At 44.2% G+C, this 20,955-nt stretch overlaps 1 protein-coding gene across 3 annotated transcripts in view; it reads left to right on the plus strand.

Moving 5' to 3' along the window:
- Lar (tyrosine-protein phosphatase Lar) overlaps positions 1-20,955 on the plus strand; it is an 88,309-nt gene that overhangs the window by 17,092 nt on the left and 50,262 nt on the right. For all 3 annotated transcript variants that reach the window (XM_089545009.1, XM_089545018.1, XM_089545029.1), the window contains 4 exons: positions 5,642-5,742; positions 6,529-6,724; positions 8,443-8,727; positions 10,717-11,022. In XM_089545009.1, coding sequence (XP_089401135.1) covers positions 5,642-5,742; positions 6,529-6,724; positions 8,443-8,727; positions 10,717-11,022 — 888 coding nt within the window. The remainder of the gene's footprint in view (positions 1-5,641; positions 5,743-6,528; positions 6,725-8,442; positions 8,728-10,716; positions 11,023-20,955) is intronic.

The following is a 20,955-nucleotide window of genomic DNA, read 5'->3' on the forward strand; positions in this document are numbered from 1 at the left end:
TGCTGTGTTGTCCCTTTGTGTGTGTGTTTGTAGCGCTTGTGTTATTCACAATGAATGTTTACCAACTTGCTCAGTTATCTACCTTGTCTGCTAGTACTATCAGCTGCAAGCTGTTTACACGACATAGGAGTGTAGAAAAAAAAAAAAAGACTCTTACTTCTCCCATGCTGCACATGCTTAAAAACGGCCGGATGTGCGCACATTCTTTGCTGTGCTGCTTTATGCTGTGCTTTTCATGCAAGAGGTGCTTGGCATTCATTTCGGTTAAGTTATCCCATTAAGGGGGGACACTGGTCTTGAAAAAAAATTTTTATTAAGTCACAGTTATGAAATCTTCAGGGAATATGTATTTTTGTGTGCTGATTCTAAATATATCATTTAATTCATGTAAAACAATTCCTTGAGCACTTATGCACTTTTTATGCTAGTATTTTGTGGAGAGTTTTGAAGAAAATTTGCTGTGGGAAACTCGCTGAAATGTATGCCATTATGTTCTCTTGACACCAAGGAATACAATAAGGGTGAAAATGTCTTCCTGCCTATCATAGAACTTAAGTTATAGAGTTCTGAAGTTGTCGTTTCAGAAATGAGAAGGAAAGTGTGTATTCCTGTTTCTGAAGTGGCAGCTTCAGTACCCTATTAGTCGAGTTCTATGAGAGCCAGGATTATAATTTTACCGTTATTGTATTCCTTGGTGTCAAGAGAACCCAATGGCATACATTTCAGCGAGCTTGCTGCAGCAAATTTTCTTCAAAACTCTTCGCAAAATAGTTGCATAAAATGTGCATAAGTGCTCAAGGAATTGTTTTACATGAAATTAAATGGCATACCTAGAATCAGCGCACAAAAATACATGTACCTTGAAAATTTCATAACTATGACTAAATTAATAAAATTTTCTTTTAAAGATCAGTGTCCCCCCTTAAGCGGCGCTGAACAGAGCACTCTTTTGGATGGTCTCAGCCTTACTGCATCATTCGATGTGACATTTGCCCATATTAAGTGCAAGTGCAGGAGATAAAGGCAGAAGTCGTCCATCATTTGCTTCGATTTTAGTTCTCATATTTTTTGTTATCATTTAGGGAATTGCAATGTTGAGGGCATCACGTCTGATAGGGGTGACATTGTGTCCGTGGCCTTGACAGTAACGTTATATCGGTGCTGCGAAAAGTGTCAGGCCGAACTATTTCAGACTACAGTCAAAATGCGGAGTTATTTTGCTGTTGGAAAATATGCTGTTGTCTGTGTACAGTCATTGTCACCGTATAAAACATGCTGCTTATGTGGCTCCTGAAAAATGGCAGCTTGCTTGCTTAACACAGATTCTATTGTGAGTGGCATCGCTGCACATTTTTAGGACCAAATTCTTGCTCCATTGTCCTGTATCAATATCACCCCCCCTTCCCCCCCCCCCCCCCCCTTTTTTAACATTGACCTTGGATTTCCATAAATTTGGTTAGTTTACTGTTTCTCATGACTTCTAGAAGAAGCAGCAAGATTGAACAAATATTTCATGCGTTTGTAACACAAACAAAAGCGCAATGTATTCCGGAATAACAGGAAAAAACATTTAAAAAAGTAGTGTCTTTCGTTGCATATTATGTAGCAGCAGTGTGGCAGTTTTTGGAAGAAAGGAACAAATAACTCTTGTCTGAAGTCCATTTGCTTACCCGATCCCCATAGTTTACCCTTACATCCTAATTGTTCCGGTACAAAGTTGTTAGCAGTATGTGACAGTCACTTAACTTTTTTTTTTTTTTTTTATGGGGGTTTAACGTTTCAAAGTGACTCAGGCTATGAGGGGCGCCGTAATGAAGGGCTCCGGAAATTTCCACCACCTGGGGTTCTTCAACGTGCAACTGACATCGCACAGTACATGGGCCTCTAGAATTCCGCCTCCGTCGAAATTTGACCAGCATGGCTGGGATCGAACAAAAATGTTCCACAAAAAAAGATATGGACTAGCCTTGCTACCTTAGCTCCCTTTCTGCTTAACTATGTGGTTGCTTGTTCCCTAAGTTTCCCCTGAACCCGGTCTCAGTCTTCCCTCCCTCATTTTTCTAGGCTAGGGCATGGTCTAGTACACAGTTGAGAATTTTCTTGGCTAAAGCAAGTGGGAAACCTTTGCCTTGCAGTCTCCCCTTTTCTTTCTTTTTAATTTTCCTATTTCTGTGCTGTCCTTATCTTTCTAATTCTCCCTTTCCCTAATTGCTTTCCCTAATTTCAACTGTGCCTCATTCCTTGTCCCATTGGCTCTTCCTAATTTTCTGAGGCGGAGCATCTAATATTGCAAAGTATCAGGGAATGGCAAAAGTACTGTGCACAGACAATAGGGAGGCAATTTGTGCACTACTTTTGTCTGTAGCTGTCTTCCTTGTTCTCCTAAACTCTCTGCCTGCAACCAATAGACGATATGCGAAATTGCTTGGCAGTCTGGCAACACTGCGCCCACAACTTCCGGTTTCCATCTTGGTTCGGTCGAGCTCGTCGAGCTGGTGCATCGTTTGCTATGCGTACTTTCTTCTTGCGAGTGGAATTTCAACAGGCAAGCTTCAGCTGCTGCGTTTTTTTCACAGCTGATCTTCGACCAAATGTAGGTGCTTTCAATAAGTGCCAGCTTACTCCTACCGCGTCCTCAGCTTCGCTTGAAGTCTGGCGCTGATGATCACAATAATCGGCGCTCGAAAGTGGGTTGGAAAGTCGAACTGCGACCGTGTGCTGTTGTCGTTTTAATGCTCGCATTAAAGCACCAGTTGAAGCATCACGCATTATCATGGCTATTTTATTCCCAGGTGGACGCGAATTAATCTGGTAGGGTAGCGAGCGGTTATTTTGCGCTGAGTGCGCACGTGTGTTGACAAACTTCTGTGACAGTGCGAACTTTTGTTCGCGCCGATGCCAGGAGCTTCGTGCATTGCAGTATAATCAGACATGACCCTCGACCAGCTGCGTTATTCGATTCCTTTACTGTAATGTGCAATGCGCATCCGCTGTTTTCAACGTCACCGTTTCAGAGCCCGGCGTCGGTTGATTTTCGCCACAATTCGTTGAAACCACATCCTGCTTAAGACGCAGTTAGTCAGTCGACATTCAAGAGGAAAGTAGGCATGCACATGTAATTCAAAATATTGTAAGCAAAGACGCAGCTTTTTTTTTTTTTCAGATGAGCACTGAGCCACCGTGGCGGCTTGATCAGAGAAAGATGCTACAGCTGTAGGTGCATGCACGGACTCGATATGCTGGCCAAGCTGTGTGTGCAGGGGCGAAATTAGCATGTTCGGTTGCTTCCGAAACTTAATTAGCTTACTCCCAAACTTGGACAAATGGCTTTGTTGCGAAGAAAGCTGTTGGAGCTTGCCACAACGATAATAAAATCTGATGGCCTGAAGCGTTTTCAGAACACTGTTGCACGTACTTTCTAGCTTAGAAATGCGTCCCTCCTTCATAATAAAGTAGGTATATTATCGCTTCTTTTTTTTTTTACATTTTCGTCGCCGCAGATATCGAATGTATAGGAATCCTCAAGAAATAAAGCATTCGCACCTCAAGTTTTATACGTAGGGTGTACTGCTTCACAAAGATGCCTTAACGCGCATAACATATGCGGGAGCGATCGCACGACATTATATGAAAACAATGCGTGGGATCTTGCAATAACCGTATGGTCCAGAGAGTTTGCTCGCCCTTCTAAAACTAATTGAACACAGGAAGAACTTAACTGAATACGTAGCAAACTAAGCAGTAACCGGCATATGGTTCTTCGAGTGAACTTATTTCGCCATGGCACGAGCGATTGGCCCGCTCAAAAAAATTACCTTCTCTATTACGTTGTTCAAGTATGCGTCTATATATATTCACACCCGACCGGAGAGTTGATAAATGCACGAAATCGGCTTCTAATTTTGATCAGAGAAAACAAAGGCTATGGTCCCTCTCTTAATGTAAATGCAAATCACCTCAAAAGCTTTGTCAAAAATCAGCGCAGAAAGCGAAATTGCACACTGATCCGCGTGCTGACACATGATACCTCGCATGGCGTTTTGTGTTACTAAAGCGTTGGGACGGAGTAAAAAAATAGAAAAGCGAAAAGCTGGAACGCACCTAGTTCTGGCACGCATCGTAGTGTCTTTTCACAGTGGACAGGGTAGCGCAACACTGCATCGGCATTTTACTTTTCAAACGAAGCGCAGCCATTTTAACCCAACGCAGGGCCGTGGTTTCGTTTTCTGTACCGTACCAACATGGAGGACTTAGTTCTCGGAGCGCCGAGAGATGGCACTGCGCATTTTGCATATCGTCTATTGGGCACCAAGTCCACTGGAGGTGGCGTAATTTGCCATCATATCAAGGAAGTTCTACACATCTCGCTTCAGAAAAACCATGATGTTTGTTTAACATGCCGCCAGGCATCTAACAGTGAGAATTTACTAGCATTGTTCAGTGAAACATCGAATATCATTGGCTACTAATGTCTTGGTGGGCATGTTTATTGGGTACGTTATTTACTGCCTAAAGCTGGAAAAATTTGTTATGATACTAACAACGCTCACAGGAATATCTGACTAAGCTACATGTGATAAAGTAATGAAACCTGAGTAGTGGGCTCCAACTTGGATAGCACTTTGTTGATGTTCCATGCGTTTATGAGCTGCTAAGCGCATTATATAGATCTGAAAGCAAAATTCCTAACTATAAATGTAAATTATTTTCAAAGGTTCCAAATTGAATCCTTTCGTTTATTTTGTGTTCAAGATTAACACTGCTATACCATTTTAAAAATATTTTTTTGAGTTAGGGATATCAGCTTCAGCATCCAATCCTTTGGTGGACTATAGCCTCGAGCTCTCCATAGTTTTGTTTTCATGAATGAACACTACAGCAGTCAAATCCATTTCTGCTTGCTTCTAGCTGACGAAATACACTTTCATTACTATCCAGAGCTGATTTTGGACCACTGTTTCCTCACCAAGTTACAAACTAACTTCTTTTTTTTTTGTAGCTAGGCCCAACTTCCCTTTTATTTTATGAACAAAACAAGATTTGTGGTAGATATCGAAAATTCTTGTGCTTTCATTTTTTAATGCTTACTGTAGGTACGTGTACATTTACAAGATGGACCCAAACTTCTAATCCGTGGTTGGTTTGGCAAAGATTTGCAGGTTTGCTATGAAAAGAAAGTTATCTTGAACAGCACCCCGAGTTGAAATTGTTACCCTGTTGATCCTGCCTATCTTTTTGTGGATTGATGATATTGGAGCTTTGGGAGTGTGAATCAAGGAAATATAGCCTTACCAAGTGTAAACTCTGAGGGTTACATTGTAAGTCAAGGACGTGATAGCCACATTCTGGCTACTCGTTTGCAGACTTCAGCATTGTCTTATAGACTGCGTATACAAAAATTGTTTCTATTCTGTGGTGTAAAACCCACCTAGCATGTTCATTCATTCATCTCAGACATGGTTTAAAGTGGTCATCTCTTATTAACCGTGGCTAGGAGTATCTAAGCGGATGATGCTGAATGCTCTGTAGATACCGTGAAAACTACCATGATTTGATGTCATTCTTAATCAGTATTTCATAGTAAGGGAGAAGGAGCTAGTTCGCAGTTTTTATAGATTACCTCTTCCAATCTTGTTTTCAGAACCTGGCAGCGCTCCTCGGAACCTGCAAGCACGAACCTTGAGTTCTAGCACAGTAGTCGTGCAGTGGGATCCCCCAAAGGAGCCAAATGGGCAGGTCATGGTAAGGAGCGGCTGCCATTTTGGTCTTCTCTAAAGCTTCATTTTGTTTTGTTCAATGTTTCCTTTTTATATCATCTAATGCCTTCCTGAAGCACAAAGAAGATTGTAGTTAAATATTTCTTTGCTGTACAGTACAGTTTTGAACTCTGGAGCATAAAACAGAGTAGCGCTATGTCCTGCAGGTTAAACTTGAAGCATTTAATTACATGGTCTTGCATCTTTGTGCTATTCAAGAACTTCAACAGTACTAAGGGTAAAACAGCACAGGACACTTATGCGCACTATCTTCTTAGTCCTATCGAAGTTTCTTGAATAGCACAAAAATGCAAGAATCATGCAGACAAAAACAACCAACTAACCCAGTTTGAAACACTATTAATGAGCATTTAATTGCTTCAGAGGCTTACCTGTAATGTCACTTCAAAGTACCTTACATATGAACTTAATGGCACTTGCATTGGTAGCATTATACAGACAAATGGGCTTGCCATATTTTATTTACCTTGTAGCAGCGTGACTTTTCAAACTAGTGTTGCATTATTACAAAGTTACATTGGTTAGTTCTGCACAAAATTATCCCTTGGGCCTACTCAAAGCACCCCCCCCCCCCCCCCCCCCCCCCCTCAAGAAATTGTTCATGCTAATCTAGCTGTGACGGAAGGATAGTCGAGTTCAATTCTTGATTAATCCTTTTCGTTCAATGGTCACAGTTCTTTGCAGAGTGTGGGTGCGGCACAAAGCCTGCTATATTCTTGATTCCCTGTGCTCCTTCTCTGTCTTGTCACAGGGCTACAACGTGTACTACACCACCCAGCCCAGCATCCCGACGCAGTCGTGGAGTGCGCAGACGGTCGACAACAACCAGCTGACGACCATCAGCAACCTGACCCCGCAGACCATCTACACCATCAGGGTGCAGGCCTTCACCAGCCGCGGCCCCGGCCCCTTCTCCTCGCCCGTGCAGGTCAAGACCCAGCAGGGCGGTAAGCGCCACTAGGCCTAGCAAATGTATACAGTGTTTTCGAGATTCGCTTTAACTACAGTGGTGCGTGGTTTTGAACAATAATATGCGTGACTATTAACCCTTTCAGGCGCTTTGTACACATTTGTGTAAGCGGCAAATTTACAGCTTTTTCTGAGAAACAGGAGCACTTAACAGTGATTTCATTATTTCAGTTAAATTGAGCACCCTTCTTGTTGCAAATAAGTTGCTTTTTTGTACCGTGTAGCAAATGCAGTAAATAATATATCACATAAGAATGAGCTAGGTAGCACTTTGTCGGCTGTTTTTGTGCAGACAGATTTTGCCGCGAGTGAAAACATCAATTGTTCTTGCTCAATTTCGAGCGTAATGTGAATCTTCGAGGCACAAAGCGATTCCACGATCCCTAGGGCGTTTACCTCACACACGAGAACATTTCGATGTTATTATTTTTAACAAATCTGACACTTGATACGGAATTCTCCACATCGTTGTAAAAACTTACCTGCTGGCCTTTCACATTCTAAAACTAACAAATTCCCTTTCTTGAGGCCTGAATATACTGCTTAGGTGAAAAAATAATTGATTTCAGTCAGAACAAAAAATGGCGCCTGAAAGGGTTAAGCGATTGGGTACTGATTTGAACCATTGAAATGGCAGGATATATTTACTGTGACTAGCAGCACACATCGCGTAAACATGCACATACAACACTGTTGGACCCAAATACCTGATGCTAATTTAGGACCCAAATACAAAATGGAAATGGCAATTTGGTCACAGTGTATGTGGCGGACCTCAGAGTCCTCCTGCTACTGTGTGGATGTCTGAGAGAGCACGGCCGAGACCACCATGATGGGAACAGATCTTTTTAATGGAACACTAACATGGTTGAGGAGAATTTAGCGTTGTTAAGAATTCGTAAAATTTCCTGTTTGAAGTGCATTGCATACAGTGAGCAGAATTTCAACTGTTCCGAACACTGTCCCTTGCCACTAAGGATAATATGAACGCGGGAGCCGTGACCGCACCCTCGACCAGTGAGCACTGACCACACATTGCCAAAGCTGCGGTCACTAGTCGTGTGGCTACCATGAGTAGTGAGTTGTGGTCATGTGGCTGTACGTAAATTCTGTCAGCCGTAAGCAAATCTGTGTGAATGCATCTCCCATGCTTCTGCCTACCGACTTTGTTCATTTCGGATTGTACGAATTTTATTACTTCACTGTGTAATTCATTAAGATAATGTTAGCCTTCTTCCAAGCTCCTGGTATGTTTGGGGTCACAAGGCATTGCGTATAGAGGGTGGCAAGTTTTTCTAGCACAATCTTCCCTCCATCCTTCAACAAATCTGCTGTTACCTGATCCTCACCAGCTGCTTTCCCCCTTTGCATTGCTCATAAGGCTTTCTTTACTTCTTCCTTTGTTACTGGCGAGATGTCTCATTGCTGTGCTTGACTGCCTCTCAGTAACGTTCTGATTACATTCGCTACTGTGTAGATTTGTGTAAAACTTTCGGTTGATGATGATAATGATGATGATGATGATGATGTGTTATTCATATCATTGAGATTCTACTATATGCGAAGGAAGGAGCTTTGTAATGAAGACATAACAGATCGCAGGTAAGTTTAATGAACAAATTAGTGGGCAAGGCCTCAGTTGAATGCGACAAGCAGCTGCTGAAGCTACTGAGTCTCCACCTTTGCTGCTGTGCAGTGCCGAGCCAGCCGCGGAACCTGAAGGCAGTGGCGGTGTCGCCGACGGCCATCCAGCTGAACTGGACGCGGCCCCTGGACCCGGCCGAGACGGTGCTCGGATACGAGCTCTACTGGAACGACACGTTCACCCAGCAGCAGGAACAGCGGCCCTTGCCCGACGGCCAGAGCTTCCTCCTCGAGGGGCTGTACCCGGACACCGTGTACTACGTCTGGCTGGCCGCCCGCTCCCGGGCGGGAGAGGGCGCCGCCACGCCACCCCTGCCTGTGCGGACGGATCAGTACGGTGAGTGTGCCGCACTGTCTGCATCGTTTCAGTGCCATTGGAGAGAGAGCCACATTGGCGCATTCTTAACGCAGAAGTGTATTCGGGGGCTTGCGTGCCGGGTTTTTAGCAACTTTGTGTCTGCACTTTGCAGCAGTACTTCGGTATTTTTGTATCTACACCCCGTGGCAGTGTTATTGAGTTTGCACTGCGGGGCTCACCATGCTAAGTTACCAGGTTAACTTTCTTTAACTTCGTGTATTTTGTGTTGGCAGTCCACCTGTGAGGAAAAAGGCCGTGTGCTATTTCTGGGCGCTGTTAACGAACAAATTTCATCTTTTCGGTGCCTCGTCTAGAACACAGGAGTGAAGCAGTGAAAGGCCTCTTAAGTACAATCCTTTTTTTTTTTCTTTTATTGTTGCATTCTGTAAAATGTTGAAGCATTCTCTCTTTTAACTCTTCTTTGAATCTAAAGTCGGAACTTCTTTTGAAATCCACACGTCTGCAACTCGTTTGCCATATTACTTCACACATTTTTTTTTCGCTGGTAATGTGAGTGCGAATCCAACCTTCATGTTATAATTGAATCAGTGTTATTGAATAGAATCATTCTTTGTCTGCGCAGCCCTAGCTAAAGTGACTTGCACTTTACAATCATGGTTGCACTATATTCGCATAAATATAGCACTTTTTTCCCCCCCAACTAAAAGTGGCAAATTTGTGCCAATGGCTTATTGCAGTTGTGGACCAGATTGACCAATCGGGGATAGTAATGAACTATGACACTAAACCTTCCTCCGCGATGTGTGGGAAGAAAAACTGAATTTAATGTTGCTTGCATGAATACAAGGGATATTCTTTGAGCGTAGAATGTAACAGGTAGGTTTGTGAAGCTCAACTTAGTTTGAACAGTGCATTTTAAACATGGGCAGTATTAAAGTGCTGAGCTACGTTTCTCTACTTTGCCCTGTCAAGCTCCGTTAGAAATTAGAGAAAGAAATATTCAGAGGAGCTCGGATTGGACTGAGGAATCCTGAGAAAAACTGGTTGTCCATCGTGTGCATGAAGGCAAAGTTCTGGGCCGGCAACTCGAGTTCTTGCTCTCCTAGTTGATTTGTGCCACTAAGTTTTTCATGCTTCACTGCCACCCAAACTTTGTTCTGAACTGTAGCCAAGGTCATGTGCATAGCCAGCCTATTATAGGCACAGTCTAGGGGAGAAGTGTGTTTGCAGGAGCAGTTGTCCACATTCCAATCATGTGAAAATTGAGTGCAGAAGCCTGTGGCTGATCTTAAAATGCACTTTTGTATTGCCAGGCGAAAAAGCGGGGTTAGGTATAAAACGATCATAAAAAAACCTGCACAGCATCAAGGTGTGAAGACCAGGAGATTTGGCTAACTCAATCATGCGGACTTCTTGTTAGGTGAATTGGTAGGTGTTCAGTGTAAATACTTAAAAGGTGCCATAAAACACACACAAGAAAAGGCAGCGCTCTTTTCTCTTGTCTTGTCTTGTGTGTGTTTTCTGATGCCTTTAAATAATTACAGTAATCAGACTTGGAGGCGGCAAATGACAAGAATCCGAAGGTGTGCAAAGGGGACAGTCACGAGCACTTGTGTGTCATTTCTCTTCATCATTGCACATTGCGGTAGTGTTCTTTCTGCTCTTTTTCACATTGCTGCTTCTTCAAAAGGTGTTGAGGTAACTAGCCCGAGTAAGTGCATTAGAATTTGTTAATGTCACTGACTGCTTTTGAAGGCAGTTCTGAGCGTAGCGATGCATTTCACTCATGCGGGATTGAGGAGGCAGTCGTTGCGGCCATCATTCGTCGCCACATGTCATCACCTCCTGGCTCGCCGCCGCTGCACACGCCCAGTGCACACAGCCTCCTCTTCTTCCTTCGCACTGCCTTCTATTCCCCACTGCGTCACACGTTGCCCGCCTCTCGTGTCCTTACCCCCCCTCCCCCCAATGCCTCACCCCTCGGGCGCATGCCCGCACGCCTCGCAGTGCCGGGCGCTCCTCCGCAGCAGGTGCGCGCTGTCGCTCTCGACTCGCGCTCACTTCGCATCAGCTGGGAGCCCCCTCCGCGGGAACTGCACAACGGTGCCATCACCTACTACAAGGTGAAGTACATCCGCGCCGACGCGGCTCCCGGGGCGGCGCCCTACGAGGCGCTCAAGGGGCCCGCCGAGCTGTCGCACACCGTCACGGGACTGGACAAGTGGACCGAGTATCGGGTCTGGGTCCTCGCCGGCACGGCTGTCGGCGACGGCCCCGCCTCCCCCCAAGTTGTCATGCGCACCGACGAGGACGGTACGTCCGACGGCGGCGGGGGACATGCCCCTTGACCCCACTTCCTCCCGTTTTTTCCCTTCCTCCTTTCCACACTTTTAATTCCAGTCCCATTCTTCACTCCTTTCCCTACTCCCAGTGCTTGCTCTGTTTCCTTTCACCTTGGTAGCTTTTCACCGGTGCCAGTTGCAAAAGCTCCGTAAGTTACCAGCTCACAAAACGCTATCATGACTTGTCGTTCATTCATTTTAAAGAATGCGAGAAAAAAAGTAATCCAGGCTCTTCGAGATTTTGAAAATTCTTGATTAGCATTTGTTGACACAAGTTCTCAAGAGCTACTTCTCTAGTGCTTGGAGGATTCTGTCTGCATTTGTGTTGTCTTTAACACGGAAGAAACTTTGCAGCACATCCATTTCTTTGATAGTAATGTCGAAAGTAGCCGAAATCTTTTTCTCAGTGGCGTTCTTAGATGCTTCGTCTCATTGTGCCCATGCACTGCGGTGAAGTCGCCGCGGTGGCTGACACAGTGTTTCCTCAGACCACGCCCACTCGTGTGTTAGCGCATCATCGTAATTAGGCATCTGTTGCGGCAAGTGACTGCCGCTCCTCTCCAGTTCATGTTGTTTGCCCCTAGGTTCGGTCCGTTTGTATGTTAGCGCATATGCTCTTGGGCGTTAACCCTTTGCGGTCCCTAACTATTTCCCGCTTCGCGACCGTTCCGGTCCGAAACTATTTTGCCCGTTTTCCGCGCCGCGGAAGAAAACAAACAGCTGTGCAAGAACGCTTGCTCAAATGTTTATTTTTTAGGCCTGTCTTCTTGCCTAAGACACTGAGCGGTATTTTGGCAGTGTATGGTAGCGCTGGAAGCATTCCCCTGGGTGCAGGCCTGGATTTTGGCTGCAGGTTTGGCAGAAAAATACAGTCTCCTTCCTGCCTCCTTTCGTTTTGCGGTCACTGCACACCGCGCAATCTTTGCTGCTTCGGCCTGGGAGCTTGAAAATGAAATGAGGTCTGCCATCCAGCCTTTCCTCGCCATCCAAACGAGCAGATGGGCCCCGTTTTTTAGCGCGGGCCCTAACATCACCAACCAGCTGTTCGATGAGGTTCCGGCGGTAGTGGAGGTGTCGCTGCTCCTTCAGGCCCTGTTTGAGGTGTTGTAGTCTCATCAAAATGAAGCTGTTTACAATCGAGACTTCCAGGAGCCAGAAAAACAGCTTTCTCCACCATTTCATGGTCTTTCGGGTAAAAGCATAGCTGGCACAATAGTGGTCAGCCCTGTCGACAGCACCCATGTTCTCAGTATAGTCACTGATCACCACAGGCTTTTGCAGAGTGACTTTTTTGCCTCCTGCTTTCGTCCGCGTCTTTTCCTTCGTCGATGCATTGTGCGCCGAACTAAGCATTGTCACTTGACGTTTATCCCGCCACGCAAGTGTCATGTATGAGTCTCCTTGGCGGTAAGCCGCCACTTCGCCTTTCTTCAGTTTTTTCTTCAGCTGCGGTGGCATTTTCTTCCTGTTGGTCATTACAGTGCCTGTTAGCACCACGCTCTTCTGAAGCAATTCTTCTGCAAGAAGCGGCGAAGTGTAAAACCTGTCGGTGTAAATGTGGTAGCCACTGCCCGGTGTAGCTAGCTGCAATTTCTCCAGCAGGTGCAGAACAATTCTGCATGTAAAGGGGAGATCGGGACGGCAGAGGCTCTCAGTCGTCGTGCTGCCGTAATAGGGCTCAATTGCAGAAATATACCCTGTCTGGCAATCAGCTAGAGCAAAAACCCGCATGCCCCATTTCGTTGGCTTCTGTGGGTTATAGCACTTGAATGAAATCCGCCCTTTGAAGCCGACGGTGCTCTCGTCGACACAAATTTTTGGCCCGGCGCTGAAATGCTCTCTACATTTTACATCAATGTAGCGCACAATGTCCCTCACCTTGCTGCCACGAGTTGGTCGGTCGGACGAGGCATCTGTGCTTGGCGAAACGTGGAGCATCCAAAAAATCTGAAGAAATCGCTTGCGCTTGAAAACATGCGGGAAAAAAGGCATCTTCTTGAGCAGGTCCTGGCTGAAGTACTCCTTGATTTCGGGCTTCGGATTCAGTGCCATGTTGATTATTACGCCTAAAAAGGCCTTGAATTCGTGTACGGACACATCTTCCCAATCCTTCCAAATTGAATGCTCTGGAAGAACTCCGGCATTCGAGATTTTCTCAAGCGCATAGCGGTTTGTCTCGCGCACAATGTCCTCAATCAGTTTGTCCGTAAAGAACAACTGAAAGTAGTCCAACTCGCATGTTAGGTTGGAGGCGCTTGCTTGAGGTCCCGGGTTCGAGACGGTGAACGGAATGGGTTTGAAGTCTGGACAATTTTTTGGGTAGGCCCGCCAGACTGTTGCAGGTGGTCTCGTGTCACCAGAGCCACCGGCTCCAGAGCAGTCATCGTCGTCATCGCTGCCGCCACTTGATTCTGTAGATACGCTGTCTTCGTCATCTGATGGCGGCACATAGTTCTCTTCTTCACTAAAATCATCCTCACTTTCACTGAAAGCTTGGCAATTTTTGCCGTAAAATGCACTCGGCGAGAAGGTGGCCATGCTGTGCTACGAGCGGCATGTAAACAGAACCACGAGACGCTCGAAGGCTTGCTGGTGCGAAAGGTCGAAAACATTTCTGTGCTGCCATCTAGTGCAAAATTTCCAAACACAATTTTAAAAATAGTTTAGTATGTTTCTAAGAGATGGCGCACCATGCAAAATAAGCCGAAACGCGCGCGATTCAACTGTGGAAGCGCTTGTCGGGCTGTGCCCGACAGCGGACCGCTACGGCCGAGCAGCGTTGTCGGGCGAGGCCCGACTAAGGACCGCAAAGGGTTAAACTTATGGTGTGACCAGAATTTACGGAAATTTTCATCGTACTTGCCGAGAAATTGTATTATCCAGGAATGTATTAACCAGAGGAAAAACAGTAACTCTGTTGAACATTTTCAGTGTTCATGAGTTTTATTTGATCGTTTAAGCCAGGAAATCGTACGAACCTGGCACATATCATCGAGGGTCTACTATAGTTGTCTGGGACTTTGGATAGATTCCTAATGGCAAGGCTATCAAAAGATGTTGCTCTAAATCAGTTACCTGGGCATGAACCACAGCATAGCAAAAAAATTGTTCTGAGCTGTGCATAGTTTTGCACTTGGTTTGAAACACGGAGCCATTAGTCACCTCAATAGCTTTGAAGTATTTTCGGCTGTTGAGGGAGTAAAACTTGACTTCATTGACCTTTACTGTATCTGGTTGGCTGAGGGCTGTGGTCTGAATGTCAAGTAGATGAAATTTTTGCAAAGTTTTTAGGTTATGAAAACAAAGTAGGAGGCAGTTATATGATTGATAGATTTCTGGGATCCAGTGTGAATTCGGTGACTTTGGTGTAAAACGTGAAACAAAATTGAGGTTGAATTTCAACAGGAGTGTTGCAACTGGTTCGGATGAAAAGCTCACAACCACCCTAACCAGCCTTATTCAGTGCAAGGAATGTTCTTTGCTAATCTCCTCTAAAAATGAAATAGCTTGGGTATATACACATTGCAGGACAATTTATATCCTGGCATGAACTAACTTTGGTTTGCTTGAAGCATTGAATAGTGCTACTCTGAACAGCTTCAGAGAAAGAGGTTTGTGTCACGAATGTCCTGAACCTCTTATCACACAAATTTTCGCATAAACGCTTAATTAATCAAGCTGAAAGAGGTAGACTGAAGTGAACCAGTGTACATAAACCCCAGTATCTTACATAAGAGCAGATGCAATGTAATATGGGACAAAAAGCATAACTTGCAATATTGAAGTATGACGTTTCTAAAGACACCATTGATTGGCCATTAAATATGCGGGCTAAAACCAACTTTCTTTGTAACTTGTGTATGTATAGCTTTTGTCAAAAGTAAAGAGTCCAAGTGCTTTGCCTCTAACTTCTAAGCCATGTAGTGGCGTTCTTGTAGCATCCGTGGAAGATATAACTTTTGGAGCGATGAGGACGAGTTTCACCCACATCCGAAAGATTTGGAAGACTGGTGCTGTATAGTGAGCTACACAGCATGGCTTGAAGGTAGACTCCTTGGGTTTTAAACTTTTTTCAGATGCTGTACTTAGTCTGCCAGCTCTTACATCTTTAATATCTATCATGTTACATTAAATTTTGCATATTTAAAGCAAACTTTTATAGTCCTAAGGCAGTTAATTATATAGTGACCAGTACCTTAGAAGCAGCACTGTGGATAGAACCCACTCTGAAGCAGTTTTTCTTAAATTTATGAATGTCACTGAAGTAAGCAGGTCTTGCACTGAATCTGGCTGGAAGTATTACGAGGGAGGCTGGTTCCTTGCATCTCTTTTTTAAGACTTTTGCTGTCACTGCTCATTTCCTTCATACTCACCTTCTCTGTTCTTCAAAGCACTTTCTTTATTCTACTTTGAGGAGCCGCGTTCCTCAGAGTCAAGCTCCGCCCATTCATTTCTGCCAAAGCACAGGCCTAAGAACCACTCTATCTTTCTTTCGGTTTTCCCCCTTCTTTTTTTCCCTTCACCTTTTACCTATTTCAAAGCTGTTTTCTAATGAATTTATCCGGATTCAGCAACCCTCTCTCTTTTTGCATTATCTACCCTTACCATCACCATCCTTTTCTCACCACAGCATTCTGTCTTCTTTCTCTGCATTTTTGTATCTCTGAATTAGCCTTTCCCTATTTTCCTTTGTTCCCTTTATACCTCTTCCTCTCCTTTCCCTCTCTTTCAGGCCTCTTTTTCTCTTCTAATTCTTTTTTGCATTCAACCTTTCCTTTCCCATGTTATTGGTTTCTCCCTACACTTTCCCTTTTCCTCTTTTCGTCCCCTCCTCATTGTTTCCCTATTTTCCCTTGTGTTTCACTTTTGCCTCTCACTCTCGTTTTTTTCTTTTCATATTTGACTTCCTCCCTGTATTTCGATCTCTATCTCTTTTCTTGAGGATGTATCTCACAATTCTTTCTGAAGACGTTATTTTGTCTTCGTTCCTTTCTTTCCTGTTCTGTACACACTGTTCCTTTGCTATTCTTAAATCATTTGCTCTGTGAGAGTTCCCCTTGTACTTTTTTTCTAGTCTTTACAAAATTTTGCTTTCTTCATTTTCCTTTGAGCAGTCTTTCTAGAACCCTTGTTTTCTGTTGAAATATTTTTTTTTCTTAAATAGGGGATCTCTTTTTTTTTTTGCTGCCTCCATTTTACTTGTGTTCCTTGCTTGTGTTACCTTTAACCTATACACCCACTTCAAGTTTTCTTGACCGTTGTGTTCTTTAGACTTCCCGACTCTTTTCTTTGTGCTGTCTATTTCTTCTTATTACAGTGGAGAGAGTTTTTTTCCTTCTAAATCACCAACAACCTTTTTTCTTGCCGCACTTTTCTCGCCTTTGGCTGTCATTCAGTTTCACTTTGTTTTCATGTGGAGGTCGCAGTGGTCAGCTAGGTGTGAAATCGCAGAGCCTAAAATTTAAGTCCCTAAAGCCAAAAAGACAGTAGGGATGCCTGTGATTCAGCATGGGCAGTTGCTTTTTAGTTCGCTAAAATGAGGCCCTCTGTGGATTTTTTTTTTTTGATAACCTGGAATTAAGCCTGGACTTGCTCTTTTAAAACTGTTTGTTTTCATTCTGGCCATATGTCCTTGTTGCTTACAAGCATTACCAGTAAAGCCGCAAACATCACCAGTAAAGTCGCAAGTAGTATTCTCTGTAGTAAGACCTGGTGTGTTAAGTTTGGTGGTTCCTTGATATGTGAATGAAAGCTTAGATTCTATTTTTGGCATGTCAAAGCAAAGAAGTATTTCTTGTATGCCTTGTAATTAGTACAGAAGTTTTAAGTTAAGCCAGCCGTATGGGAGGCATAGAAAATCAGAGATATATGTGCATTGTTACAGGTTCTCGCCTCGTTAAATTTTCTTAATGAATAACTTGTGCAAATGTGGTTGTGGGTGCAACACTTATCTTGCTTTCTAGAATCCTCCTGTATGGCAACCTACAGGGAAATTTCATTAGCATATGAGCTTACTGATGTTTGCTATAATACATTTATGTATGGAGCAGAATCTCTATGTCTTTTTTAGATTGCAACTGGGTACTAATGGCATGGGTATTAATGGACTCCCCCCATACTGTTTCTTAAGCACAGAAATCATGTACTTTTTCGGACTGCTCTAACATGCAGGCTATTGTACTTTGCAGCTGAGTAAGAGAAGATATACGAACAGATAAGGCTATCAGCCTTGCTTCCGATATCTTGCATGGGAAAAACAATCTTTATGTTAAAAATATTTATTCCAGCCTGCATGGGAAAAACAATCTTTATGTTAAAAAGCCAGGCTAGATCTGTGCTCTTCTCAAATAGAGTAGAGCAGCCCTTTTCAGGTGTTTGCAATTCTGACAGTACAGGCACCAATAGCAGCTCCTCCGATTTCACGCTTTGTTGCACCACTGTACCTTGTCTCTTCTTTCCTTCCATCCTTGCATCCATCTTGCCAAGCCTTGCCTACTGCCGTGGTCTGCCTCTCGGTCTAGATGCCTGGCATTCGTGTAGAACCGGTACAGTGCTGATCATTTAAACAATTCCATACCACATTGCAATGGGCCGCGTAACATGGCCGAGGAGTGTCGAGCGTGTCAGCATAAGAGTGGATTCGAAAGTGTATAGCACCATAAAGCTATAAAAACTCATGCCAAGCGTCTAGGCCTGCTTGCTAGCTGTGTCTCTCTCCCCACTTTTTGCTGTTGCATGCTGCTGTTGTCTGCACTGCGGAGATGCATGTCGATATCGTCCTTTTCCTCCTCTTCCGGACCCGTGCACGTCTCTCGTAGATTCTGGTAGTCGCTTCCCTTTCACAACCACTCACACCATGCACAGCTAGCAACACGCCAAACAGCCACCCGCCCCTTTTTTCTTCCTCCTTTTTCACTGATCCCCCCAAACTCCTTTCCACAGAGGGGCTCGCCACGACAGCAACGAGAGAAGGCCTCGCTTTTTGACTAAGCCTTCCTCTTCGCCTACTACTTCTTCCTCTTGTTCTTCAACTAACACAGTTTTTTTTCCCCTCTGGAATTTTTCTTCTTTCTTTTTTCTGCCTTTCTCAGCCTCTTCGCTCACTTTCTGTCTTGGGAACACGACGCAAAAGCATACAGGAGGGGCAGCTTCATCGTTGGACGTAGCGTAATCATGTCAGGAATGCCTCACATAGTCTGTAAGGTGCCTTGTCTGAGTGAGGCCTCTGCTGACACCTGGTGGCTTGAAAGGCAACTAAACTAACTTGGGTTGTCCTTTTGCGAAAGTGCAACCTTGGAAGCTTCCGTCTGCTGATGAACGTTGCTACAAGAGGGCTTTCTTTTGGTCTTCGCCAAGAAACATGCTTGAAGACAAGACCTCTGGACAAAACATTGATCAATAGATTGAGGCTTGCCTCCAACTTATGTACGAGCTTGTGTTGTCGAGAATTTCATCTTCCCAAGTTTGTGCTCATGCCACCAGGTGTGACCAGCGTATGTGCCTCTAAAGGTGGTTTTCTATTTTTTTTTTTATGCGACATCATCTAATCGTCTACTGATATTGATGTCGATGGGTCAGTCAGCCTCCTGTATGTTCTTGCTCGGTGCTCAAGGGACTCGGGCGTAGAACGTGTTTTGAAACAAGTTCACCCCACAGACTGCCATACTGCCTCCCACAGGTCTTTCTTTTTGGCCTGTCTTCTTCTTGGAAAACTTTTGTGCTTGTCTGTGGCTGTCAACTGTGCCCAACTTCTTCCTTGCTCTCTGCTTTTTGTCACTTTTTTCTTCTTTTTCCAAGCAGCTTGTGTCCCTGCTTTTTTGGTGCTTCCTGCTGTATACACTTCTTGCTGCACAGCTGCTGCTGTTGTGTGTGTGGAGTTGCGTATTGTGCGAGAACATTTTTGGACATGACGAAGATGTGCTTGTCACTTGAAGTGAGTCGCTGCCACATCTGCACTCACCTTTTTCTTTTTCTTCTTTTTGCCATCTCTCTTTCGCTCTTTCCTTCACTTCACACATGTTGTGGACACGCTTCATCATTATTTTTTTTTTTTGAGACACTGCCATGAATTTTCTCATCCTCGTGCACTACATACGATTCTTTCTGATCTTCCATTTCCTTTCTCTGACTTGAAATGTGAAAATGATACGAGAAAGGTAGAATGGACATGTGGCTGAGAAAACACTTTCAAACAACTCTGCCAGTTTTATAATTACATTTCGTTTGTTATTTATTCACCACCTAATTGTTAGCATTACATAAGGTGCAGCTTTGGTCAATGGACACTAATATGCTTGGCTTTTTTCACGGAACACATTTCAGCGGTTACTCACTACAGTAAGTTGATCATACGACTTGATCATGCGACATACGAAGCCTTGCAGTAAACTCACACATGACATACGATGTAAACAAGCAAGCGCTAGCACTGCTTTTGTATGCTGACTTCTTTGGACATACTGTATGTGCGAATTTAGTGCGTCTGGTTTGTTTATGACTCCACCAGTTTGTCATGGCAGACCTTTCACAAATAAGGTATGCCTGCGCTGTGTTGAGGTTGCCAGCAGGAGCTTGTCTAAATGGAAAGTGCACAAATTGGTGTAATCAACTCTGCATGCTTGTCATTCTTCTGAAAAGCTTTGGTAGCGTATCTTTACTGCCTTGAAATAAGGCCAAAAACTAATGGTTTTTGGTATCCATGAAGAATAGAGAATACTTTCTTAAGAATGGAGGCAGCACATCTTTTTGACCGAGCTTGGAGTCTATCTTATCTAGCACATGCCAGTGGACATTAAAAGACCTGTGGATGTTCTGCGGACGTTCAGGATGTCTGCAGGACATCCAAGGGAGTTCCAGTGCCCATTGGGATATACATGCTTGAAAACATGATGCACCCAAGCCAGAGGTGGTAGTACCATATACCATGTTAAGATAACTGTGTCAGGTTATTGCTGCCTATGAGGTGCTTGAAGTGGGAGACAGAGTAACAGCACATAAAACTAAGGATATTGCAGAGAATGTTGAAGTATTGGTGGCCACCTCTTATTATACATTCATGCCGGAGTAGTAGCACATAGAGCGGAGAATAGACCTCTCCCTCACGTAAACAATGTGATGTCAAACGGGTGTAGCCCCATGGGCAAAACTGCTGACTTTCGCTTCTGAGCGGATTTTGCGTGTGGTGAGCACTCCCCCACCACCTTTCTTTTCCTGATTAGAGACGCCTCACTATGTGTCAAAGACTTGCTGCTCCTGATTATCGCCGCCATGGCAGGCAGCATGTTTTGGTGATCAGACCAGAAACATGCTCCAATGACGTATGCTAGGAAAGGTCTACACGCATGAGGCAAAAGCTTGCCTTGGTTGATGTAGATAAAATGTTCCCAGCAGACAAACTATTTACTAAAGCTTTATTTTGTGGTCATAAATTGGGGGCACCTACCTTTGTGCATTTAGTGCACCAGTCACGACCATTCCATCATGCAATGCTAAGCCTAACTGCTAGGCTTGATCACTAAGCCTAATTGCTATGCCTAGCTGCTAAGCTTACTGATTGGTAGCCTTATCTTTCAGAGTCACATTACGCATACCATGATGAGTCCGTCTGCCAGAAGCTTATGTTTTGCTGGGAATTTAGGGCAGAGCACACCAAAGTGTGACAAGTTTAGACATCTGATGTAGCTGTTTGCATTTAGCGGTTATGGTTGGTTGTTAGTTGCAGCAACACACAACATGTGTTCGCAATTTGTGTAAAGCTCATAGGAGGTCTTATTACACACAGTGAATTATACTGGTGTCTAACTGTTTATGTAAGGGCTTGTGCTGCAGTATTGTTAGACTTGGGTTAAAACCTTTCAGCAATGATACCTGCTCTCACACAGCGCATGTTTCCTTAGAGCTGGTG

This window comes from Amblyomma mixtum, chromosome 1 (genome assembly GCF_055824585.1).
Source record: "Amblyomma mixtum isolate Tamu chromosome 1, ASM5582458v1, whole genome shotgun sequence".
NCBI lineage: Eukaryota > Metazoa > Arthropoda > Arachnida > Ixodida > Ixodidae > Amblyomma > Amblyomma mixtum.